We start from the raw sequence: 23511 nt of genomic DNA, 5'->3' as shown, positions 1-23511 counted from the left end.
GCACCTCAGAAGCGACACTTGAACTGATCATCTCTTCCACTTTACTATTAGTCACAGCACAAAATAAAAAAAAATCCTAGGGTATTTTGAAAGAACCAGTACAACTTAAACTCAAACACCTGAAATGTCTCATGTAATCGCTCAGTAACTTTCAGCCATGGAAAGAATTTGGCACGTAACATTACATTTACCCTAAAAGCTATTAAGAGTCCAAATAGCTAGTAGAAACATGTACTCTAGAGAGGAGCATTTTGAACATTACATATTTATTATATTTTTACTCTAATACCGTTAAAAAGTTATTAATTTTATGTTATTTTTATAAAAACGTCCCTATATGCAATCAGATGTTAATTTTAACCTTCAATAGAAATGTACCAGTTGACAGGGTTTCTTGTAACATTGATAAAGAAAGATGTTAATGTATATCCAAATGAATCAATACTGAATTGAACTGAATCAAATTGAATCATTAAATCATGTCCAAGCTGCACTCAAAAGTTGGCAGCCCTGATTCAGAATTGTTTTTGCTGCTGTCTGTGACCCTGCAACCTATTTCTGACTGAACCACTGCATTAGGATAATAAAAATTCAACAATTTGGTCCTTTTTTTTCCTCTGTTTCTCACTCTTAGAATACCCACACAAAGGCTTTGGATCAATCAGACCCATTACGCTAGTGTCTAGTACTGTGAGGGTCAAAAGTTAAAGGTGCAATAGGTGATCTGGGAAATGCTAACTTTAGCCTGCTAGCAGTGAAAGCATACGATCCCACCCTCCCTGCAAATCGCCATCCAAAGCCACACCTCCTCCAAAACACATGAAAGCGCACAGACCAGAAGTGAGACAACCAGAGACAATGTTATTGGATTACATCATGTATCATTCACCCGAAAGAACACTTTACAGTACAGTGAGTAACGGTACTACAATAACAAACGTAAACAACTGTTTGCCTGCCCTTCTCGCTCTGTCTGCACAGCGTACGACGATGTCGTACAGGCTGCGCAGTGGTATGCAAACACACGTTGACTGATAGGTAACACATGCTATCAATTCATTCGAACCGAATGCCATGATTTAACTAACATTGTATGGTCCAACGCATTCCACAGACAATTTATACAAATACATTTAGATCAGAATATGAGGAGACTTTCAACCAGCATAACAAAAAAAATGTTTTTGGAGAATCACCTATTGCACCTTTAAGTCTCTAGTCCAGGAAAATGTCCAATAGGAAGAGCAATGATGCCTCACAAGTTGCCAATGCTCTTTTCCCGAGACCATTCTTCCAGTCACTTCCAGCCACAACAGTAGACCCTTAGGCAAACTCTAGGCAAGGCAAGATTATTTATATAGCACATTTCATACACAATGGTAATTCAAAGTGCTTTAAATAAAAATGATTTAATAAAGTGCATGGCAAAAACAAAGAAAAAAAACATTGATTCAAATTTATTTAAAATGTATTAAAACAGTTATAAAAAGAATAAAAAGAGGGCAAATGGATCAAATAAAGGCCAAACATGTGTTGTTTGAGCACTGTGCTGATTTGCTGTGCAATCAGTTAGACGTACAGTCCAGTGCTCATTCAGTAAATGCAGCTAAACAGATGTGCTTTGAGTCTGGATTTGAATGTGGCTACTGTTGGAGCACATCTGATCTCTTCTGGAAGCTGGTTCCAGCTACGAGTGGCATAAGAGCTAAAAGCAGCCTGGCTTTGAGCGAACCTTTGGTTTTTTCTTGATCCTAGCTGAGTGATCTGTTAGGTTTATATTCAATGAGCATATCTGCAATGTACTGAGGTTCTAGGCTATTGAGTGATTTACTGTATAAATGAGTTTAGTTTAACCTGACTCATCATCATCAAGTGAAAATGTCTATCAACTCACAGAAAAGGTTCAACTATCTATATACATAAAGTATACAGTACCACAAAGTTCAAACCATGGAAATTGCTAGTTTGTTGAAGACTTTTTTTAGACTTGACTTTCCTCTGAATGACACAAGATGTGACAGAAAGCTGAAAGGCACTGATTATCAACTATTTCATCTGCAGTATCAGAGCCAGTGTCTAAAAGAATTTAGAACATGGTCTCGGGCAGCACTTAATTGTTTTTGGAAATGTGCAGAGGATTGCCAAAAAATTCCCCAAGATCCTAGCGGCAGACAAAACAACACTGCCATATAAAGTCAAGCCCTGAGCACACATCAAATTAAGCAGTGATTCCAGAGTGCCTACACAAACCCTTGTTTCGAAAAAGGGGGCGTTGTGTAAACACAGTCTTGGGCAGAGTTAAAATCGAGCTGCAATGTACAGTACATGTCAGCAGTCCTGACACTTGTTTAACTTTGACACCTCACTGTAAGAAGCTTAAACGCTCACGACTAAACAGACTGACAAAATTGCTTTAAATCTCATGGGTAAAACATTATGTCATTGCATTGAATAGAAAGGTTGCACTTCAACTTTGTTATACAGGAGCTTTTTCAGCAGAGCAACCCCAAGCTGACTGTAAACACAGCTGATTTCACTGGATAAAAGGTATCTACATTATCCAAATTAGTTCAACCAGTTCAGATCAAGTTTTACTTTGACATGATAAATGGTCTTTTTGAATACAAAGCAACTGGCCTTCAAAAGGCATCACGTAAAAAGCCATTTCCAGTTCAACAGCACTCCTCTTTAACACTCCAGAGGGCACAGGAAGTGATCTGGCATCACATAGCTACTGCTGTTCCAGCTGAAGCCCCAGACACAGATGTGGAGACTGGAGACTGAAGACTCAGGAAGCTGGCCTGGTCACACCCTCTGCAAATAACAAACTGCACACGCCATCCCCCAGCCAGGGAGAAAATCAGGCCATGGCTGAGAGAGAGAGGTGAGAAAAACAGACACCCTGTGCTTTGAGACACTGGAACCAGTACGCATCTCCTCTTGCTAATTAATGGCCAAGTTGTCTATGCGTATCCGCATGCCATTTGAACAACGGATTCATAATTATCTATATATCAGATTACAATACTGTTGAAAAGTTTTGGGCAAGTAATGTTTTTTCTTATTTAGCAAGGTTGCATTAAATTGATGAAAAGTATCAGGAAAGATTTCTATCTCTAACTAATTCTGTCCTTTTGAACTTTCTATTCATCAAAGAGTCCTGAAAAAAAAAATCTGTCACGGTCTCGCTCAACTGTGTTCTATATTGATAATAAACATATTTCTTGAGCATAATCAGCATATTATTATCATTTCCGAAGGATCATGAAGACTTAACTCTTGCGTAATGGCTGCTGAAAATTCAGCTTTACCATCACAGGAATAAATTATATTTATATGAAAATAGTAAAAAAAGTGATGTTAAGTTAATAATATTTCACAATGTTACTTTTGTTATCCAATAAATGAAACTTATTTCAAAAACAATTTTAAAAATCTTACCAACTCGAAACTTTTGAATGGTGGGTTTAAAAAAGGGATTGAACTTTATGACTGACTTAAATTTCAGAGGTATTAACACATTTTTAATTATAATAATGTAATATTTATTATGTGATCCAAAAACATCTCCCTCAATTCACAGAAAAACACCCGCAATATCATCAGAACTAGGCTATTACAGGAAAAATACATAAAATATGTAATTTCATGCTATAAAATGAAAAGATTAAAATATCAATCAAACATTTCAAAGCTTATTCAGTGCCCTTGCGAGACATCCACACATAGGTCACTTAGTTGACATTAGAATCATACAATAGACTTTATAGCATTGTTTTATGAACCGTTTACTGCATGCTGAAACCACATTGTCCATCTTATCAGAGCTAGCAAGTCATTTATTTACAGTGTGCTGATGAGGAAATGTGATCCACATAACCAAAAACATGAAACACAATGGCAGGATATCCACTGCAAACTTGTTTGAACAATAAGGCCAATCAGAGCGGGTGTTACCATGGCCAACACACCTCTGTGGCCATCCCACAGCACTCTGGCTCAGCAGGTGCAGCAAGTTATATGAAGCTATAGATGCAGCAAACACAACAATGCTATGAATTCCCTAAATGTAGACATGAGATGTGTAATGCATTGTTCCCTTGACCTGAAAAACTTTTAAAACTAGTTTATTCCAGATGCTAGTATCAGTCAATTAATATATGATTACACTTTAAGATGTTTTGCAAGATGATTTGAGGAACTCTTTCATCTGGCAACGGAAGATCAATGAGAATGATTCAGATTTGCAACCTATTATTAGTTACAGTTCACAATATTAGTACAATTCACAAAAATAACCAATTTCATCACTAATCTGCATCACCATTTTTGATAGATAGATAGATAGATAGATAGATAGATAGATAGATAGATAGATAGATAGATAGAGAAAATGCAGAATTCTTTTCAATTAACACAATTGGAATTTTACTTCAAACCCCAAAACAAAGTTTTTGGCAAAATACAGGTAGCCTATGCTACAACTATAATACCTGGTAACAGGGTGAATTATCTTACCTGAGTTTAAGGTTGGCCATAAACTCTTCCAAAGACACATTGTCCAGAAGAACAAAGTCCGCCTTTCCGAACTCCAAACTTTCGTGTTCTGCCATTTTAACGCGTTAGAAATATAGTAGGCTAATGGAAAAATGTAAAGCTGACTGTTAAATTTCCGACGAATACTCAGGTCAATTCGACAAAACCAAACCGAAGCGATAATGCATTTTCCTGAATTTGTTTACATTTGCCTATAGCGCACTATTCGTCGGCTTCTTCTCATGTTATTAGGAAAGGAAAAAATAAACAAGCAATGTGCGTTAACTATACGTAGTTTTCGTCTGTTTAAGGTTACAACACTTAAAGCCACACACTCGTCCGTCGCCTGAAAACTTCACACAACTTTTTGAGCCTCCCGGTGTTTGAGTGATAGTCCGCTACATCGAGAGTCGCACCTCTCATCCCTTTTTCCACGAGCTTCACTCGTCTCGCCTAAACATTCGGTATCCTGCCCGTCTCGCGCAAGCCCCTCCCCTCTCGGGCGCGTTCGCGCTTACCTCTATACATGAATGACACAGTTACAAAGGTGGATACATTTTCCGTCGACTATGGTAAGCAGTGGTTAACATCAGTCCCTTCTTTTTATTATTGTCTTTTTCTTTTTTTTGTTGCTATAGCAGCATACTTGTATCACGAAATCCCAAATTATCAACGCTCGGAATTCATACTATTTAGAAGTGAATAGTTGATCGCTGAAGCACAGATCACAATAGACTTACAGTAAATGGCGAAAATGTTTATTTGTCACCAACTAAAAACGTAAGCTAGGCTACTTGCCACTTTTTGTGCTAGCTAAGAAATAAGTAGCCGACTGTAGGCTAATGAATAAGTTGTAGGCCTACTATAAGTGAATATTTATTGGAAAAATTACAAGTAAATAATCTAGTAAATTTACAAGTTGGCTAAATAAAAAAAGCATATTGCACTGGATTGCTTACTGATAAATAACAAAATGTTTGTTTAACATAAAATGTGTAGTTAATTTGCCAGAGTTAACATTTTAATTATTTATATAATTTGACAATATAGCCTATATCATTTATATAATTATAACATTTGACTTTGAATTGTGCATAGTTAGAATTCTTTAAGACTATTAGTCATCATCGTCATCAGTGAGTTTCTAAATATCTCTGGAATGTCCGTCTGTCCTCTAGCCATATAAGGCAATGGATAAAATCCCATTTGAGTGAACTGCTCAACAGTAGCCTAGTTCTGCATAGAACTTCAGTTAATAATAACATATCTGACAATTGAACTAATAAGACCAAATTTACAGGTGCTCACAGGTAAGCACAATGGTGGTTGACCATTTTTTGGTCTGCTAAATCGTTTTTGTCATTTTGTTCATGTGGTAAAATATGATTTTGGGCTGGCACGTGCTGTTACCGTGTTTGCGGTGACCTCGGGACACAAGAACGTGTTTAAGTTTAATGAGGACTGAGGATGGCTTCAGGTTGCTCTGTGCAGCTACTTGTGGTCCAGTGACATCTTCCCTGATTGACACAATGAGAGGACTCTGCTGCCCCCACCTCCAGGACACTTGAACAATGCTATTACTTATAGTTATAAGTAGTTTACCAACAATAGTTTACCAACAATAATAATGTAAAAGAAAACAAAGTTTGTTAAAACAACATATATATATATATATATATATATATATATATTTTTTTTTTTTTTTTTTTTTTTTTTTTTTTAAGAATATTTATTTAAAAATATATATTTGCATATAGCCTACATAACAAAAAAGCTGTCTTTTTTCAAAATAGTCTTAGTCTCAAAAATTTGACTCATTAGAAAACTGTTAAGAGAATTTGCATTTGAGATGTTTTAATATTTGAAACAAATATTGTTTTCTTTAATTTGCACTATTATTATTGTTATTATATTAGTCAACTATTATGGTAAACTATTAAAAAAAAAAAATAATTAAATATTATTAGAAATAATGACAAAAAAAGTTTTGGTTTAGTCTTAAATTCAGACGTTTTATGGCAAAGTATTTTTATAGGAGAAAAAAAAGCACTTAGAAATTGGAAAGCACTTTTTGCAATGGAAATATCTCTCAGCAAGACACATGTATTAAAAACTGTTAAATGAATAATAAAAAGCAATGAATAAACAGAACTATAGCAGGACATTTTACTATTGTATATATAATATCAAACCTAGCTGGTACTATTAAATTGGCCTCCATTTAAACTATAAGGCCTGGTTTCACAGACAGGGATTAGATTAAACCAGAATTAGGCAGTTCATTTAAGTAGCTTTTATAAACGTGCCTTAGGGGAAAAAAAAAACATTACTGGTGTGAATCTTGAGACAAAACAATGGCACTGACATATTTTAAGATATGTCAGTGCAAGTTACTTAAGGTTAAACAAGCTCGAACATGCATTTTAGTCTGGGACTAGGCTTAAGCCTTGTCTGTGAAACCAGGGGTAAATGTTCATAACTCTGCTCCAGTTGACTTTTACATTCTCTTAGATTTTTCTCACCATAAGTAATGAACCCCCAAAAGCGATGGTGTTGGATGCACTAGTGGCCCAAGAGCGGCCACGATTATGGGTCACATAAACCGTAGCACCCTTGCGCAGAGTCGTCATATACGTAGAGAGATTCCCAACTGAGTTAGAGCCCTGAACATTACTATGGGACACAGCCACCCAGTAGTTATTAACAACAAGCCATAGGTTAGTTTCCCCACTCCCCCCAGTCTGTGTGGAGAAGAAGAACTGATAGACGCCTGAAACCGGAGCTCTGAAGATCCCGGAGCGAGAGTCGAAAGCCCTGCCTTGATTCACATACACTTTCCTGTACACGATCTTGTTCACTTTTCCTGAGATGTTGGCCGGGTAGGTGGCAAAAAAATGGATGTTTGCTTTCACTACAGATCACAAGGAAGGAAAATGCTCCATTATTTGTATTAAAAGGTAGATAATTGTAGTTATAATAACAACACTTCACAGCATTTGTTAATTTAATGATTATTAATGAAAAGAAATGGCTCACCTCTCATTGGGTTTTTCTTACACAACCAGGTGATTTTGTCTCTGCTGTTGCAAGACTCACTTTTTTTGCACTTCCCACAGACAAGTGTGTTAATGTCTGAAAGGATGGTGTGCAACAGTCAATATATACACAATATTATTCTTCTTTTTTTTTTCTTTAAACCTGAGTGCATCACATCTTACCTGCACAATATGCCAAATGGCAAGCTACCGGTTTGACAAACTTGTAGACGTAGTAGTTTCCCCGACATGCTTTGACTTGAATGGGAGGGGATTTGAACAAACAGCAGTTGTCTCTCCAGTTTCCACACACTTTGCGGGTGACCACTCCGTCTCGTACCCGGGGGTGACCGCCGACGAGCCACAGCGGAGCGTGCGTGCCACACATTTCTTTCCTCACGCACCTCTCAGGCATCTGGATGGTTTTCCCACGGTAGAAGAGACGGTACCAGCCCTTCCACTGGACATTTTTGTCACAAGCGACCTTCTTGGTGCTGTAGTTTGTGGCTCTCCAGGCTTGGTCCAACACGGTATAGTGAAAGCAGGGGTCAAGGTCTGCGCCACTGTCGTCCTCACCGGAGCCTTCAACTCCATCTTCACCCTGGGTGAGGGTATACGGCAGATGGCTGCTGCCTAACAAAGACAAATATATATATAGTCCTTTATAAAACACACCCGAACACACACATTTAAAAAACAAAATAAAATAAAAACTTTTTTTAATGATGAGGATAGTATAATGTAAAAACAAAGTTGCTGCCTTAAATTTTTAAATACAATCAACTTTGACGTTTAAGTCATTTCAACTTAAATTACATTAAACTGGCTTAAAATGAGTTGAAGAAACTTATAAGAAAAGAGTTGACAATTGCTTAAATTTTGATGAGTTAAAGCAATGTAAAAACAGATAACTTATTGATCATATATATTTTTTTTTACAGTGTATATCTATCTATCTATTTTTAAAATAAACCATAAAGAATACTTTATTTAAAAAAAACTTACCAGTTTGTAGTGATGTCAAATTCATATCCACGTCCGTATCAATAGGTTTCTCTGAACAGTACGGTAATGCCTACAACAAAACAAAAAAGTTTATCTCACCGTAGAATTAATTTTTATACTTCAGCCATAAGTTGACATTGGCATGTTATATCTAATTTTGAATAACAGCTTAAATGTTTTTGCAAGTCCGATAAGATCCAGTGAGTCTGATTAGAATACTTATTTATTTGTATTTAACCAGCAAAAAACTGTAATCTTTAATATTACCTGGCTCAAGGCTTCTTGCTTTTGTTTCATTACTACTTGTTCATGTTTCAAGCTTTCCATCTCCTAAATAAATACACAGGTTAGCAAAATTATGTTTATACCACTCTTCCTTTAGAAATTGAAACATTTAGGATGCCAAATCACTTTAAAAGCACCACTACCTTATACACAACGGCAAGTTGCTCCTGCAAACGCTGGTCAACCATATTCCAAGCTCTGAATGTATACTGGAAGACATTGCAATGAAATAATGTGAAATAACATTTGCACAGTTACTGTACTGCAGTTATTATGTAAGAATATTGTAATGTAATGTTGGTCTTATTTTTTTAACATTAATATTAACCAATTTGATCATACTTACTGAAATATCTCTGTTCTTGGTGTCAGCTGCACATATAACCAGTACCGCAAACACTTGGATGCATAAGGAAAGCATCTAAAGGTAAAAAAATATATGTATATATAGCCTATAAAAATAAAAATATGAAGTATATTTCTAATTTAAAAATGGATTTGCTATTTTAATTTGCCTCAATCAAGAATGCAAACTCTTGGGAATTACACGTAATTACATTAAGTGATTCGGTTTAAGTGATCGTTTTTTTTTTTTTTTTTTTTTTTTGTCTTTTAGAAATTCGAAACATTTTAAGCTTACCTTTTCACAAAGAGCAGATCTCTATGCGTTATGCAAGTCAGCTATATAGGATAGAGTTTATATACTGCACCAGTGGGGTTGGACACTACAGCCATGCAGAAGGAAGTTTCTGGTCAGACTTTTCACACCAACAGTTTCTTACATGAAACTCTGGTGACACTGTTCACAAATAAGGTGCTAACATGCACATGAAAAGTAGCCACAGGCAGTTTTTGAGCTCATGAGGTCAGCAGAAAATGATGTGCAAAAATGTATTTGCATGTATGCATGCAAAATATTATTAAAATAAGTTCCTTGAAATAAGTTAAAATGAGTTATGTGAAATATGTGCAATGTTAACGAACAAAAACAAATAAGAAAATGCATTAAAATATGTTTAAAAAGGAATAAGGTCAAGGCTAGGCCAGAATTTTTACACTAAACCAAGTTTTCATTGTTTGAGCATTTGGAAAAGTTCATTCGCTTTTTGTGATCAACCAGGTTTTAGTCATGATTTACCAAGTTAGCAAATACTTACTCTCGCATTGCAATTTAACAAGTTATTTGACTGTTATAGATTTTGCCTTTTCAAGCATCATTCTGAAACCACATGACAAGTCATTGGTTATAGCAAAAAAACTTTTTTGCATAATCAGCAGTGACAAGATCTTAACTCCCTTTTGTGCAGACACACATTATGTTTAATAGCATATCTTAAAAAGCACTTTAAATCTGATTTGCTTAATCTAATGTGTTAGTAGTACAAATTAACATTGGACTCCTGAAAAATAAATGAGATTGCTTTCACATTTAAAAACAGGAAAATTTGGTTTAAAATTCACATGGTGGGAGAAATATAGCCATTGAGGAAGACTTAAAGAGGAATAATTAAGTATAAATGATAGTGAGTAGGAAATAGTTTCGTGGAAAATATGCGCTTTGAGTTAAATATGCGCTTGCTTTGACTGGTGGAAATGAAACTGCCAGTGTCTGTGCAGGATTCAAGTATCTGCAATAACGAAAGCCACCACTAGGTGGTGACCTCTAATCTATTTTAAAACATTGGGGGTTCACAAGTTTACTGGACAGGAACAAATCTGGTAGAGATATACACTTTAATATACTACTTTTAAAGATATTCTGGTGAAACACTAATTATGTAATTGTTGAATCATCACAAACAAATGTTGAATCATATTCACTAGTCTAGTGCTCATTATTGGCCAGGGTTATTAACTGAAAATAAAATTAAAATTAAAACCATACAAACATATAATTTTGTTACTTTAAATAAAAAATATATATATTTAAAAAACGTATTTTAATAAGTATAATCAATGTATTTCAGCTAATTTCTCATTTTTATTTAAACTTGATATATACTATATATAGTATATATATATACTATATATATATTAAACAATATATTGACATATTTAAAAAAAAAAAAGTTTCAAAATGAAAAAAAATACAAACAACAAAACTACCTAAACTTTAACAGAAATTAAGATGAAAACAGAAAACATAAATATATAATCAATAATCAATAAATATATAATAAATATTAATATAAACTATAATAGTATCTCAATGCTAAAATGACACTGTGATATTGTCTTAGGATTTAAATTTTATACTGATGCATTTTATATTTGTTGTATATTTAAATTAGGGCTGTGAAAAGATTAATCGCGATTAATCGCATCCAAAATAAAAGTTTGTGTTTAAATAAATATGTGTGTGTACTGTGTATAATTATTTTGTATATATAAATACACACACATGCATGTATATATTTAAGAAATATTTGCATACATATACTGTATATATTTATATATAATTTATATTATATATAAATATATATTTTTTATATATATATAAATAACAAATTTTTCTTAAATATATACATGCATGTGTCTGTATTTATATATACAAATTTAATTATACACAGTACACACACATATTTATTTAAACACAAACTTTTATTTTGGATGCGATTAATCTTTTCACAGCCCTAATTTAAATTTGTATATTATTATGGCACATTGTGTGTGTGTGTGTGTGTGTGTGTGTGTGTGTGTGTGTGTGTGTGTGTGTGTGTGTGTGTGTGTGTGTGTGTGTGTGTGCACGCACTTATTTTCTTGTGTACTGATGCTTTGGCAAGATTGTATTAAACAAACATCCCAAACTTAACTGTCATTGTCAAAACAAAATCTAACCAGTTTAATGAGTAAAATGGGAGTAATGTGTTTCACTGGTATCTAATTAAGTGACAGTCCTTCTAAATAAATTGAATCCAATCTTATCTCATCTGGGCATAATATTAGAATAGGGTCAGCAAAACATTGTGTTTTGTTCTCATTCCTTAACCATGTGGTAATATATTAAAATACTTGGCAGCAACCTCAGCTCTCACTGTCAACAGAGCAATGAGCCGTCGACTGTGTGATTAGATAAGACCAGTCCAGTCAGTACAATAGTCCAGCCAGGAAAACAATGTTCATGTTTTGATGTGAAGCACAGGCCCTTTACATAAGCAGAAGACATCAGTAAACCACCCTGGGGAATGACAGCCATGCTAGAAAGAGAACAGCCACCTGGACAATCCCGTGTTACTGTTGTGAACTGTGATATGTTTGCATACATTACTCAACCCCATACATCTCCACTCACCCGCAGAGCAACACATACACGCCATCATTTATGGCCTTCTCTGAGGGCTGTACTTTTCCTATCATAGTTCCTGGAACTGCTCATTGCTATACTCGCACGTCTCTGTAGATTCTAGAACATGAGGGTTCAGTCTTTAACAGCTGCGTAACAGGGCACTCTATGAGGGAAGTCATCTGTTACTGTCTCCTTTTTCAATACTTAAATAATCATGCAGTTATCTGCATCTGTGTGGCTATAAGTAGTGGCCAAAAGTGATGTCCAGCCTAGGAAAATCACCCTTTTTTCCAATATTATTACAAATTTGTTAAAGATTTTGTAAGCATATTGTGTAAATGTGCTTGGATTCAACTGTTTTATGTGTGATAACGCAAAGTCAAATTGTTCTGCACCTTTTTTGGCCTGGCTGTCATACAAAGAAATTATGAACATGCAAAAACAAGAGAGAACCAATCAAATATTAATAGCTGATTATATAGTATCATCAACATATGCTTTTCCTGTGAGCTTTTGCTTTTTTTTTTTTTTTTTGGCATAGTAATGTAAAATTTGCTAATTAAAAAGTTGTTCCAAACCAGAATAACTTTCCCTCAAATGGAATGTTTCAAATGTTTTTGTCCATACAATTAAAGTCAGTGGGGTCCAAAACAACATCTGACTTTCATTGTATCGACAAAACATTGAGACATTTTTCAAAATATCTTCTTTTGTGTTTTATTGAAGAAAGAAAGTCATACAGGTTTACAGTGACATGAGGGTGTGTAAAGGCCCATTCACACAAAGAATAATAATAACAACGATAACTATATTAGCGTCTACACCATGTCACGTATACACCCAGATGATGAAGAGAAAGATAAAAAAGGTTCCAAAACAAAGTATTCATTTATAAAACAAACTCAGATAATGCAATTGCAGGAAACATGTAACAAAGGCACAAACAATACCAGACACTGCAGTGAGCACAAAGAGGAACTTAAATACACAGTGATGATGAGACAATGACAAACAGGTGTGATAATTAATGAGTGTCCATGACAACTAAAGACTGGCGGGAAACTAGAAGAACAAAAAAACAAAAAAACAGGGATCTGACGAATGCAAACTAAAAGTCCATGAAAACGACACTAAACACACAGATCGTGACAGACGATAACGTTCTGTTTATTATATCAAGTTTTAGTGTATTATATAGAGCTTTTTAAAGTCAAGAGGATTAGCTGGCTGTTTTTATTTGTTGGTAAACTATAACTTTAAATATGGAAGCCCATTTCAGCCACATGAGAAAAAAGTAATTACTTTTTTCATAATTATGATTTACCAAAGCATGTTTTTTTTTTAGTGGCGGAAATTGGTTTCCATACTTAAGGGTCCATATTAATGCCTGAAAATATGTGTTAGTTCCATTTTTAAGGTTTCTGTCTCAGTGACAAGCTGTTGTATCCCATTTTCTGTAAGTTACCTGAGAGTGTGGAGATGTGACATGACAAAAAAAAACCACTATTCAAACATACTGAATATGTGCAGAAGCTATCTATGATTGCTCAAAAATGAAGAAAAGTAATTAGAATTTATCATATTGATTTATTGTTTACCAAGGCCTAGAACATTCCAGAGGCTCCTGCATGTAAACAAGCTATCCATCTAACCTTATATGGAGTACCTCATAGCATGTGCTTTATGGCATGTGATGTATTGTAAGAGGAGCACTTGTTTATCAAGCAGTTGATCCATCAAGAACACAGTCTCTATGGACACGTTATTTTCACATTTAGCAGGAACTCATTTTGTTCTATCACTGCACATCTGATTTGCTAAGTTCGACGTTTCGTCCATACTTGTTGTCCCATTCATGCCAACTCACTTTCCATGTAACCTCTGACCTTAAAAGGTATGTTGTTTACTATGAAATTTAACCTCTGCCTTACTGGGCAAAGGATCAATGTGAAGTATCTCGATTCACACCTGTCAATCATATTTGTCCTCTCTATAATCCATCCTTGCACTAATAAAACCATCAACAGAGTTCAGAGTACTTGTTGACTCATAAATTACTCCAATAAATGACATAAGTGACAAAAATTGTTTATTTCAATTCTATACTCATCATTTGATTTACATGGAAAACATATTACAAAAATAAAGTTTACATTTTCTGGAATAACATGACAAAAACATAAATACACAAAATATGGTCCTTACATGTAAGGTTATATGGTGCAAGTTCAAAGCAGATGGTCGATTTAATACAGTAGGCATGCTCTCAAAAGAGCAGTCTTAAAATTAGAAGCTCTGATTTCATGCTGTATAATATTCGCAGAGAACTAAAGGCCCATAAATCTGAAAAAGGCAACAGTTGAGCGAAGGTCTTAGAGTTGACAAACTATCTTCAGTCGATGAGGTATCTGAAATGCTTCAGCATGTTTAAGAACAAACATGCACAAAACACTGTGTTTGAAATGCTCGGTGCATTTCAGTTGTAAGTGTTTCAAGTTTAAATCAATGAGATAATTGGTACATTCCAACTGATCCCCTTCTAGCGCCTTAAACTCAAGTGTGAAGAAAATACTAGGGATCACATTGACATATTGGCCACACACTAATACAGACACAATAATGGCCTCTATGATCTCTTTCTCTCAGCTTTTGGACATTCTGAGTATGAACACTCCTAAATTCAGCAATCAAACTCATTTAATTACAAGTGTTCCTTGATTTCAGCATTACTATTGCAGTGCAACATGTTCTTCTAGCACACTCTTACATAAATGACTCATTATAGGTTGCATATGGATTTTTATCACCCAATCTTGGCCCTTCATCTCTGATTTCATGTGCTTTTTAGTTCCTTGGCACAAGCCTGTTGTCACTTTCTGGTTCCAATAACTAGTCTAGACGGCCCTTGTCTGCTAACGCAGGCTTCAGAAAGTAAATTGACTGTCTGGCTCACTTTTCCACACTGGAACATCCACTAAACAGTCTTCCAACAAAGGATTCTCTTGGTACTTTGTTCCACTTTATATGAGTTAGTACGGTCTGCAGGTAACACTGTGACAAAGCCTAGTTTCTCAAATAAAAAAATCATATGATATAGTCATGGTGGTGGTGCAGAGGAAAACCATTGCATGCAACAACTACGGTATTGCTGTGAGACTACACGGCTTCACAGTGAGTGGAGACTTGGGGCTCGGCCATGTGGACGCCATGTCCTTTCCTATTCACTCATGTCAGAAGGCCAGAGAACTGTCCTATTTCCTTCCTGGAGGCTTCATGGTTCTTTTCACTTGGCCAGTCTGAACCTGGCCAGGTCCAGTGGCTCTCGACTGGGAACGCACCAGTCATCTGCCCCCTGCGTGACCTCGTAGTTCCGTCGAGCTGTCTTATTAAACACAGGGAGCCTTTCTACTGAGTCAGTGGATAAAGCCTGAGGGAAAAAACATGATGTAATCTGTTAGACACAACACAAATGATTCTAAGTACTCTCATTTACAACAAGTTCCTAGCATTTTTAAACGCGTTCCAAAGACTTTAAAGCAGGGGTGTCAAACTCGGTTCCTTGGGCACTTTCATTCAGAAATCCTCTCCTGTGGCCTCATGGGATAGTAAAGTGTCAATCAAATGCACACTCCAGAATCTCCGCGGAAGTAGTAGGTTATCCGGGTACTTTTCACCTACTCTTTTGGCGTGCTGTTTTCAACATAGTATAAAGCAGGGAAGTATTTCATTTTGGACGCAGCCCCAAAAACTTCCAGGCAGGTGTTTTGGAGCTGGTTGGAGCTAAACTCTTCAGGACAGGTGTGGAGTTTGACACATGTGCTTTAAAGGGATAGGTCCAAATCTGTCAATAGTATCATTCCAAACTTGTCAACATTGGACTCCATTGATTTTTACTTGCATGGACAAAATCAGTTGAAACATTCTTTAAACTATCTTTACACAAATAATGGAATGACGTAAATAATGACCTAATTTTCATTTTCTGAAAGTGGACCAAATTTTCAATTTTAGGTGAACTATTCCTTTAAGTAGGTTTTAAATGTACCTTCAGGTGAATGACTGCATCAGTCCCATGACCCTCCATAGAGTAGAGCTGGAGGTCACCCTGGAAGTACTTGGCATAGAGTCGAGAAATGGGCAACCCATAACCAAACCCAGCCTGTGGACAAAAGGTGGATAATATTATAAAGAATCAGTGTTATTTTTTCTTTGATACTTAGTTTTAGTTATATTTTGCATTATGTTTTCATTTTTATATTTTTCGCTTTCATTTTCATTTTAGTTAATGTTTTGGTAATTTTGTAGTTTTTTTTATTTGTTTTTTTTTTTATTAATATGTCTGTATAATTTTTATACATTTTTATTTTAGTATTAGTTTCAGTTATTTTTAAACTGAAAGAAAATGAGAAATGTTGCCTTGGAAAGCTGAAATTAAATTAAATTAAATGTTTTATTTCAGCTAATGCTTATTTTATTTCAAGTAACAAGAATATGTTTATGGTTTTAGCTTTAGTCAAAAATGAAAATTCTGTCATCATTTACTCAGCCTCAAGTTGCTGCAAACCTGTATTAATTTCTTTCTTCTGCTGAACACAAAAGAAGATATTTTGAAGAATGTCGGTAACCAAACAGTTGATGTACCTACTATGTGTGTCCATAGTGAATGTTCCTACTATGGAAGTCAATGGGGTCCATCAACTGTTTGGTTACCGACATTTTTCAAAATATTTCAGAAGAAAAAATTCATACAGGTTTGAAACAACTTGTTGCAGGGTGAGTAAATGATGACAGAATTTTCATTTTTAAGTGACCTACTCCTTTAACTATAATAACTCTGTAAAGAGGACCGTTTAAATGATGTATCTTGCGTTTCTATTTGTATTTTATGTATAATAATGCGGTGAAGTCTCACCAGGGGAGCCATTTGTTTCTCATCCATCTGGGGTGTTGGTGCTGTGGAGTACATGTAACTGAAGAGGTTCTCCATCTTTCTGAAAGGAACTCCACCACCTCGGTCACTCATCTACAAAGACAAAGAAGACATTGTTAGAATAAAAACTAGAAAAAAGAGAAAAGAATGAGAGATTGAATTAGAGCACAAAAAGAAAAAACTGGGCAAACAGTGAGAAGGGTGAGATGCAACACCAACAGACGGGCACTGGCCGTGACTTTGACCCCTGAACGCAACTGTTTAGCAAGTGAACGACTCAAATCAGCATTGTCAAGGTGACTAAACAACAAGGTCAGTCAGCTCTCATGTACTGTGTTATGCAACAGCAGGTGTTTCACTGATAGGAAAACGACTGATGGCTCCAGTTACATCAGACTACAATCAATAAGGTGTCAGTGAACTGACAAATTTTTAGTTTAACTCATGAATGAGAATTTATTGGAAAATGTGCATAATTGACAGCTCATAAAATCACCTTGATAGTGAGGTCCTCTCCTCCTATGGCCACCATAACTTGAATGGGTGGAAGATTACTGCCTTCTTTATGGTTCTCAATGGTCGCCCTCATTGCATTCTGAGGAAGAAACCATATCGTCATGACAACATTCAGATCTTATGTAAACAGCATTGTTTCAGGGCAGAATATGAGATGGGCTACAGCTCACCTTGAACAGTTCAAATAGCATATGATACAGATGGGAAGGCACATACACAATGCTGATAGGCTGGCTCCTATTGTTAGCTGTAAAAGGAAGAACAGTCACAGTGTCAATATTGTCTATAGATGCTAAAACATCTTTTATAACTTAGCTCTAAGCTATTATGCATTAAACAAATACTGTAGAACCAATAGATGGAATACATTTAGATATTAAATACATATGTAGATTTAAATATATATATATATATATATTGTGATTTTACATGGTATTTAACATGAACATTATGATATTTATCTGATCTTACTGTTGAGTTCCTGAAGTACCAGGTCAGGTGAGCAGAGGTAGTACTGATAACACAGCATCTTGGCACTTTCATATGCATCTGCATGAAAAATGTGTTGACATAATATATTTTAGAAACATATAAGTGTACGTGTATTGACTAAACAAATGGGTCACTGATTTTAAATGGTTTGTTAACTCGAAAATGAAACTTCTGTCAACAAGTACCCTCATCTTCAGAACACAAATTAAGATCTTTTTAATGAAATCTGAGAGCTTTCTGTCCCTCCATTGGCAGCAAAGCAAATACCACTTTGACGCTTCAAAAAATTCATAAAGAGATTGTAAAACTAATCAATATGAATTGAGCGGTTTAGTCCAAATTTTCTGAAGAGAACAAGGTCGCTTTATATGACAAACAGATTGAATTTAGACTTCTATTCACATATATTATGGTGTGGTAGTTGCATAGGCTGTCAATGGAGGGACAGAAATTCAGAATTTCATTTAAAATATCTTAATTTGTCTTTCGAAGATGAACTAGTCTTACAGGTTTGGAATAAGGATGAGTAATTGATGACATTTTTTTTATACAATCACCCACTTTTTCACACTATACCTTTAACAACGTCCGCCACCTGACAATGAGGGTCTATACTGCCAATGGTATTGGGGTGAACTGGATTTGTGGCTCCATCAAATACAAGAGCTGAAAAATCAGAGAAAATAACATAAATACAAGCAATTTAAGAAGCACTGATGCTCAGAGGTATTATTTGGCTTTAATATTGTGCTTACTGTGCTGGTTTATGAGCATTCTGATGGATATCCGACTCAAGTAGAGACGATCCAGGAAATACTCAATATTCTGATTAGTGACTGGATCTTGACCAAATACTTCTTTATATTCAATCACACCTTGGGCCATAGTGGGTACAACATCATTGTGCCTGTTTCGGATGTTGACCAGAGCATCCACAAACCTGTGTGCAGAGTCAAGAGTGTCAAAATGTGCAATAAACAAGGAAAGAAATACGAAGTGTACATACTTAGTTTGACAACAAAGCCTATTTTTATGACCAAAATCATTTTCATGACAATAATTAGACAATCTTTTCAATTCTCAATATAATGCTTTTTTTTTTTTAAACTTAACATAAAACACCCTAGCTGATGCATTATACTCATGAGAATTTTTGTAGGAAAATGTACTTAATTGCCATGAAAATAATGGCAAACAATGCAAAAATCTTGATGGTTGTAAAACATGCTTCTAAATACAATTTCTTTTGATTTTGAGGCCAAACATAAGATGTTTTCATGAAATTTACAGAATTAATTTCTACTTACTCTTCTAACACACTGTGGTCATCTGGACTTTTCTCCAGGAATTCCAAGATATCCATCAAACTCTGAGTATACCTTAGAACACAAAAAAGCAATGTGATTAGAATTTATGTCAATAAATGCAATAAAAAAACCGTTGTGAAACAAGCTTGTCCAGAGACTCCTCTGCTAACTTCTTTACAGATCTTTGTGACATCATGTAGGCCTATATTAGTTCATTTAAGGAAATCATAATTAATACAAACTGCAAATCTGAGATTTCAGTTAAGATGTGCGATAAATGTATTGCACTAAACGGATGCAATTCACAAAAACATTGACCAAATATCTGTGGAAAAACAACCGTTAAACAGTTGCATACCATGCATATTAATGGCAGACTGTTTTGTTTTTGCTATTCCTAAGTTTCCACTCTTCCTAAAAGGAAAAACAAGGGTAAGTATGACGCGTTAAAGCTCGAGGTAGTGAAAGTGGGACAAAGTTCACAGCAGACGAGTCCCTTCTTGAAGAAGTATAGCTCCCACATCCTGACGTAGTATGTGGGACAAAGTTCACGACGTGCTCTACTACTACGACACACAACTTTGAATTTGGCCTAGTCTCAAGTAGACCGCGGTGTTTTCGGATCATCCTAAAAATAAGTAACACGCCTCTGGTAATCTAATCGCCTTATAAACAATCAGTCGTTTCTACAACAATACTAATCTTGGTAGATCCGTGTATATAACGTTACAGTAAAACGTTGTATAACTCACCAGCTGTGAACCATTTGTACAGAAGGTGTGGTAAGTAATCTTTTGGGGAGTAAGTTGATTTCTTTCATGATGTTTGACAGACGTACGGGCAGCTCTTGTCTCAGGAAAGCAAAAGACGTTTTCTCACATGCGTTGGTGGAACCTGGACAAATACATGTAAAAAATATGTTTGGCACACTGGACACACACACACTACACAAGTGTCATAAATACAGAATGGTATGGTTCGGGACTGGAATGTATGCACGTTGCTCATAAGGCAAATAAACAGTCGAATGCATGCGTAAACATGGCAGTGATTGGCTGAAACAAACTGAACTGGACCTCAAGAAATTAAATTAAACATCCCTTTTGATACAATTTAATAGACGAAAAAAATTGCTATATTTTCCAAAATAATCTTTTATTTGAACGTTTTAAAGCAACAGCTGTTAAATGATGCAACAACCAGTCAGTATGAACAACAGTATTGAGAGAACCGCGAATCGGATCTTTCGAATAACTCGTTTCAAAGAATCGGTTCAGAAAATGGATTGGGCCACTTCTATTTCATCGCGTTTTCTCTGAGGTGCTTTAAAACGTTCAAATAAAACATTATGTTGGAAAATATAGCAATTTTTTTCGTCTATTAAATTGTATCAAAAGGGATGTTTAATTTAATTTCTTAAGGTCCAGTTCAGTTTGTTTCAGCCAATCATCTCCTAAAACATGAACGTAAACATTACTAACATTTATTTACATCTCCTACTGATTTTTTTGAGTGTTTTAATAAAATGATACTTAAAAACGGATAAATAAATACAAATAATAATAAAAAATTACCAAGTCGAAAATCAATTCGAGTAGGCTACGTTTTATTTAGCATTTTTGCTATTCTTAAGTTAAAGTAATTTGGCTTTCAGCCCATCAGTCCTTGCTTCACTCTAAATACTCTTACTATCCCCTCAGTTCAATTTCAAATTAGAGAGTTGTTGATTCAGTCAGATTTGTAAATGTATCGTTCAGTTATTTTCGTAAACAAATTCAGACTGATTCTTTGAGCCGAGTCAGCGGATTCACTGAAAAGATCCGAATCAAAAGAACAATTTGTTCCCGAATCTCATAGCTACAGCTGGTAGAGCAGTATCAAATAATTTCTGCATCAGGTAGATGTAAAATTGCACGAGCAACTACATAGTCATGCACGTAATCATGAATGTAGTGCATTATAATAATATGCCATGATAAAACTGCCTGTTCTGCAACTGACACACGAGCACTTCCATTGGCAATAGACAGCGCCTATATACTCAGGCTATAAAGCTATTCCTTATCAATTTAGGGATACAAATGATTTCATACACGAGCAAATAACACAGCAGAAAAAGCACTCACCAAAATCGAGAAACTGTTTCATGGAAAGTGGAGAAGGTGAAAATTTGGAGAAGTGTTCGATGTGATGAGGCACATTGGCCAAAGCAGCATTCTTCATTATAAACCTGACGAACTTCATTTCGATGATTGGTTTGAAACTGAGATATACCAGATATAGCAGCTGCAGAGATCCAGTTTTATCAATAGCTATGATGTTTATAATGCATGTGATTCCCTGTATATGATGGTCTAAGAGGCAGTTGTTCTTCCAAGAACACTCAACAGCCAACCAGAGTCCGAGTTTCCTATTACTATTCCAGATCCGTCCAATAAGCATGTGGAGGCTTAAATAAGCATTCAGTGAGGGACATAAACACGTGTATTATAGTCCTCGACCACTGTGTTGTTTGCGTCCTGATGAAGAAGCACATCTGTTCTTTACATCACAAACTGTAATGATCATAATGAAAACAAAGCTAAATTAATATGCTTATCAGAATCTTAGGTATATTGCGTTAACAATAATGTAGGCTACCTTATTAATTTTAGCACACTGTAAAACATTACTTTGAGAACTTTAGTTTAATTAAGCTACTAATTGATAAAATCAAGTGCAAAAGTTAGGCTACAACCCCATTAAATTAATTACACTTTATTCAAGTCATTTAAATTTAATTAGGCCTACTCAAGTTGAATCAAGGTAAGAATTATGATAAATGTATGAAAACATTATGAAAATATCTTTTAGGCTAAAACTTCTTTTGAACTTTATTTTACCCCACTGATCTTTTTTTAGGACATGCAGGGACAAATCAATATTATACATAATATATTGTTCATATCCAAAGTTTTCTGTTTTGAATGGTGAATGCGTGTTTGAGGACATTATGTTTTATGAAAGACTAAGTGCCAAATCCATTCTTGCATAACCAGGACAGTCTCGATAAGAGACAAGTCATGCATATTTCACTCTCTCCTTCCAGCCAGCAGTCAGCTGAGTAAGTCAGCGGTTCCCCCCATTTTTAATTAGAACTTAGATAACACATGTCTATCTTTAAATGCATCTTTAAAAATGAACAAACAGAGATTAGTCTGCAGATTTCCATGTGCATTCACAATTATGGGTTATGCAGTGACTCTCATCAGATGATTTATCACAATGGAGACCTAGATGAATCAATATTTTTTACAGTGTAGTGGCTCTTTCCATGATTAAATCATGACAAATAACGTTTCCCATATGTTCAGCTATACAGCTCCACGCTTAGCAAGTTATCCAAGGCGCCACCTTGTGGTCAGTTTTGGAATATTTTATTTAACCTTCCACCACAGTAAATGGGGAGTAAACCTGTTATTTTAGAGCAAGGGTGGGCAACTCTGGCCCTTGAGATTTACTTTCCTTTACTAGAAAGCTGCAGGCAGATATGTTTTCTTAGGGTTGGAGATAAACGCTGCAGGAAAGTGGATCTTGAGGGCCAGAGTTGCCCAGCCCTGTTCATTACATTTGTGGTGTTTCTGTTTGGAAAGACCTGGGGCCATTAAGACCTGGGGACCTGGGGAGAAGAAAACATGCCCAGTGGAAATTTCCTTTATGGTCAGACACGGGTCAGTGATGTGCTGTTACGTCTATGAATGGAACAGCCTAGAGCAAAATGTCAAACTCGCTCTCAGGCCATTCCTTAGGAGCTATTTTCACAACAAGTAACAGACTTTTATGATAACTAATTCTAAAGATTTTAACTTTAAAGTTAAGTTACAATATACAGTGGCATGTACTCTCACAGACCCCTGCCATACAACATGAATAAATGCTACAAATTCTCTGAGTCTAAATATGCATAATCCCTTACTATAAATATGTCAAATGAGTCGAATGCGAGAATACACAGTATTCATGAAGGCAGTACCAAGATGACATACTGTATCCAGTGAGAATCTATAATGTATAACCAGATACTTTGCTGAGGAGCCGTCAGATTTGAAAAGATGGAAATGTATTTAAATCAAACATGTG

General features: G+C 35.4%; 3 protein-coding genes across 3 annotated transcripts in view; all 3 read right to left on the bottom strand.

The window, feature by feature from the left end:
- The window catches only part of myo1d (myosin 1D), a 61470-nt gene extending 56326 nt beyond the window's left edge, over window positions 1-5144 (bottom strand). The window contains exon 1 of the mRNA XM_084134875.1: window positions 4519-5144. Within this exon, the coding sequence (XP_083991001.1) occupies window positions 4519-4613 (95 nt within the window). The 5' untranslated portion in view covers window positions 4614-5144. The remainder of the gene's footprint in view (window positions 1-4518) is intronic.
- Window positions 5145-6258: 1114 nt separating this feature from the next.
- Window positions 6259-9580, bottom strand: LOC311096470 (uncharacterized protein). Its single transcript, XM_084135644.1, has 8 exons — window positions 9502-9580; window positions 9208-9282; window positions 9005-9070; window positions 8844-8906; window positions 8577-8646; window positions 7755-8204; window positions 7573-7668; window positions 6259-7447 (listed from the first exon to the last, which is right to left on the bottom strand). Exons 2-8 carry the CDS (start codon window positions 9280-9282, stop codon window positions 7044-7046), a joined length of 1224 nt encoding a protein of 407 aa, XP_083991770.1. The 5' UTR covers window positions 9502-9580; the 3' UTR covers window positions 6259-7043.
- Window positions 9581-14219: 4639 nt separating this feature from the next.
- Window positions 14220-21833, bottom strand: pdk2a (pyruvate dehydrogenase kinase 2a). Its single transcript, XM_084134236.1, has 11 exons — window positions 21519-21833; window positions 20145-20286; window positions 19393-19464; window positions 18841-19025; window positions 18662-18751; window positions 18065-18142; window positions 17764-17840; window positions 17574-17672; window positions 17060-17170; window positions 16193-16306; window positions 14220-15574 (listed from the first exon to the last, which is right to left on the bottom strand). Exons 1-11 carry the CDS (start codon window positions 21634-21636, stop codon window positions 15431-15433), a joined length of 1230 nt encoding a protein of 409 aa, XP_083990362.1. The 5' UTR covers window positions 21637-21833; the 3' UTR covers window positions 14220-15430.
- Window positions 21834-23511: the final 1678 nt, after the last annotated feature.

Source organism: Abramis brama (assembly GCF_963993115.1).
Source record: "Abramis brama genome assembly, chromosome: 14".
Classification (NCBI taxonomy): domain Eukaryota; kingdom Metazoa; phylum Chordata; class Actinopteri; order Cypriniformes; family Leuciscidae; genus Abramis; species Abramis brama.
The sequence above is the reverse complement of the archived record's forward strand: the minus strand, read 5'-3'. Positions and strand labels throughout refer to the sequence as shown.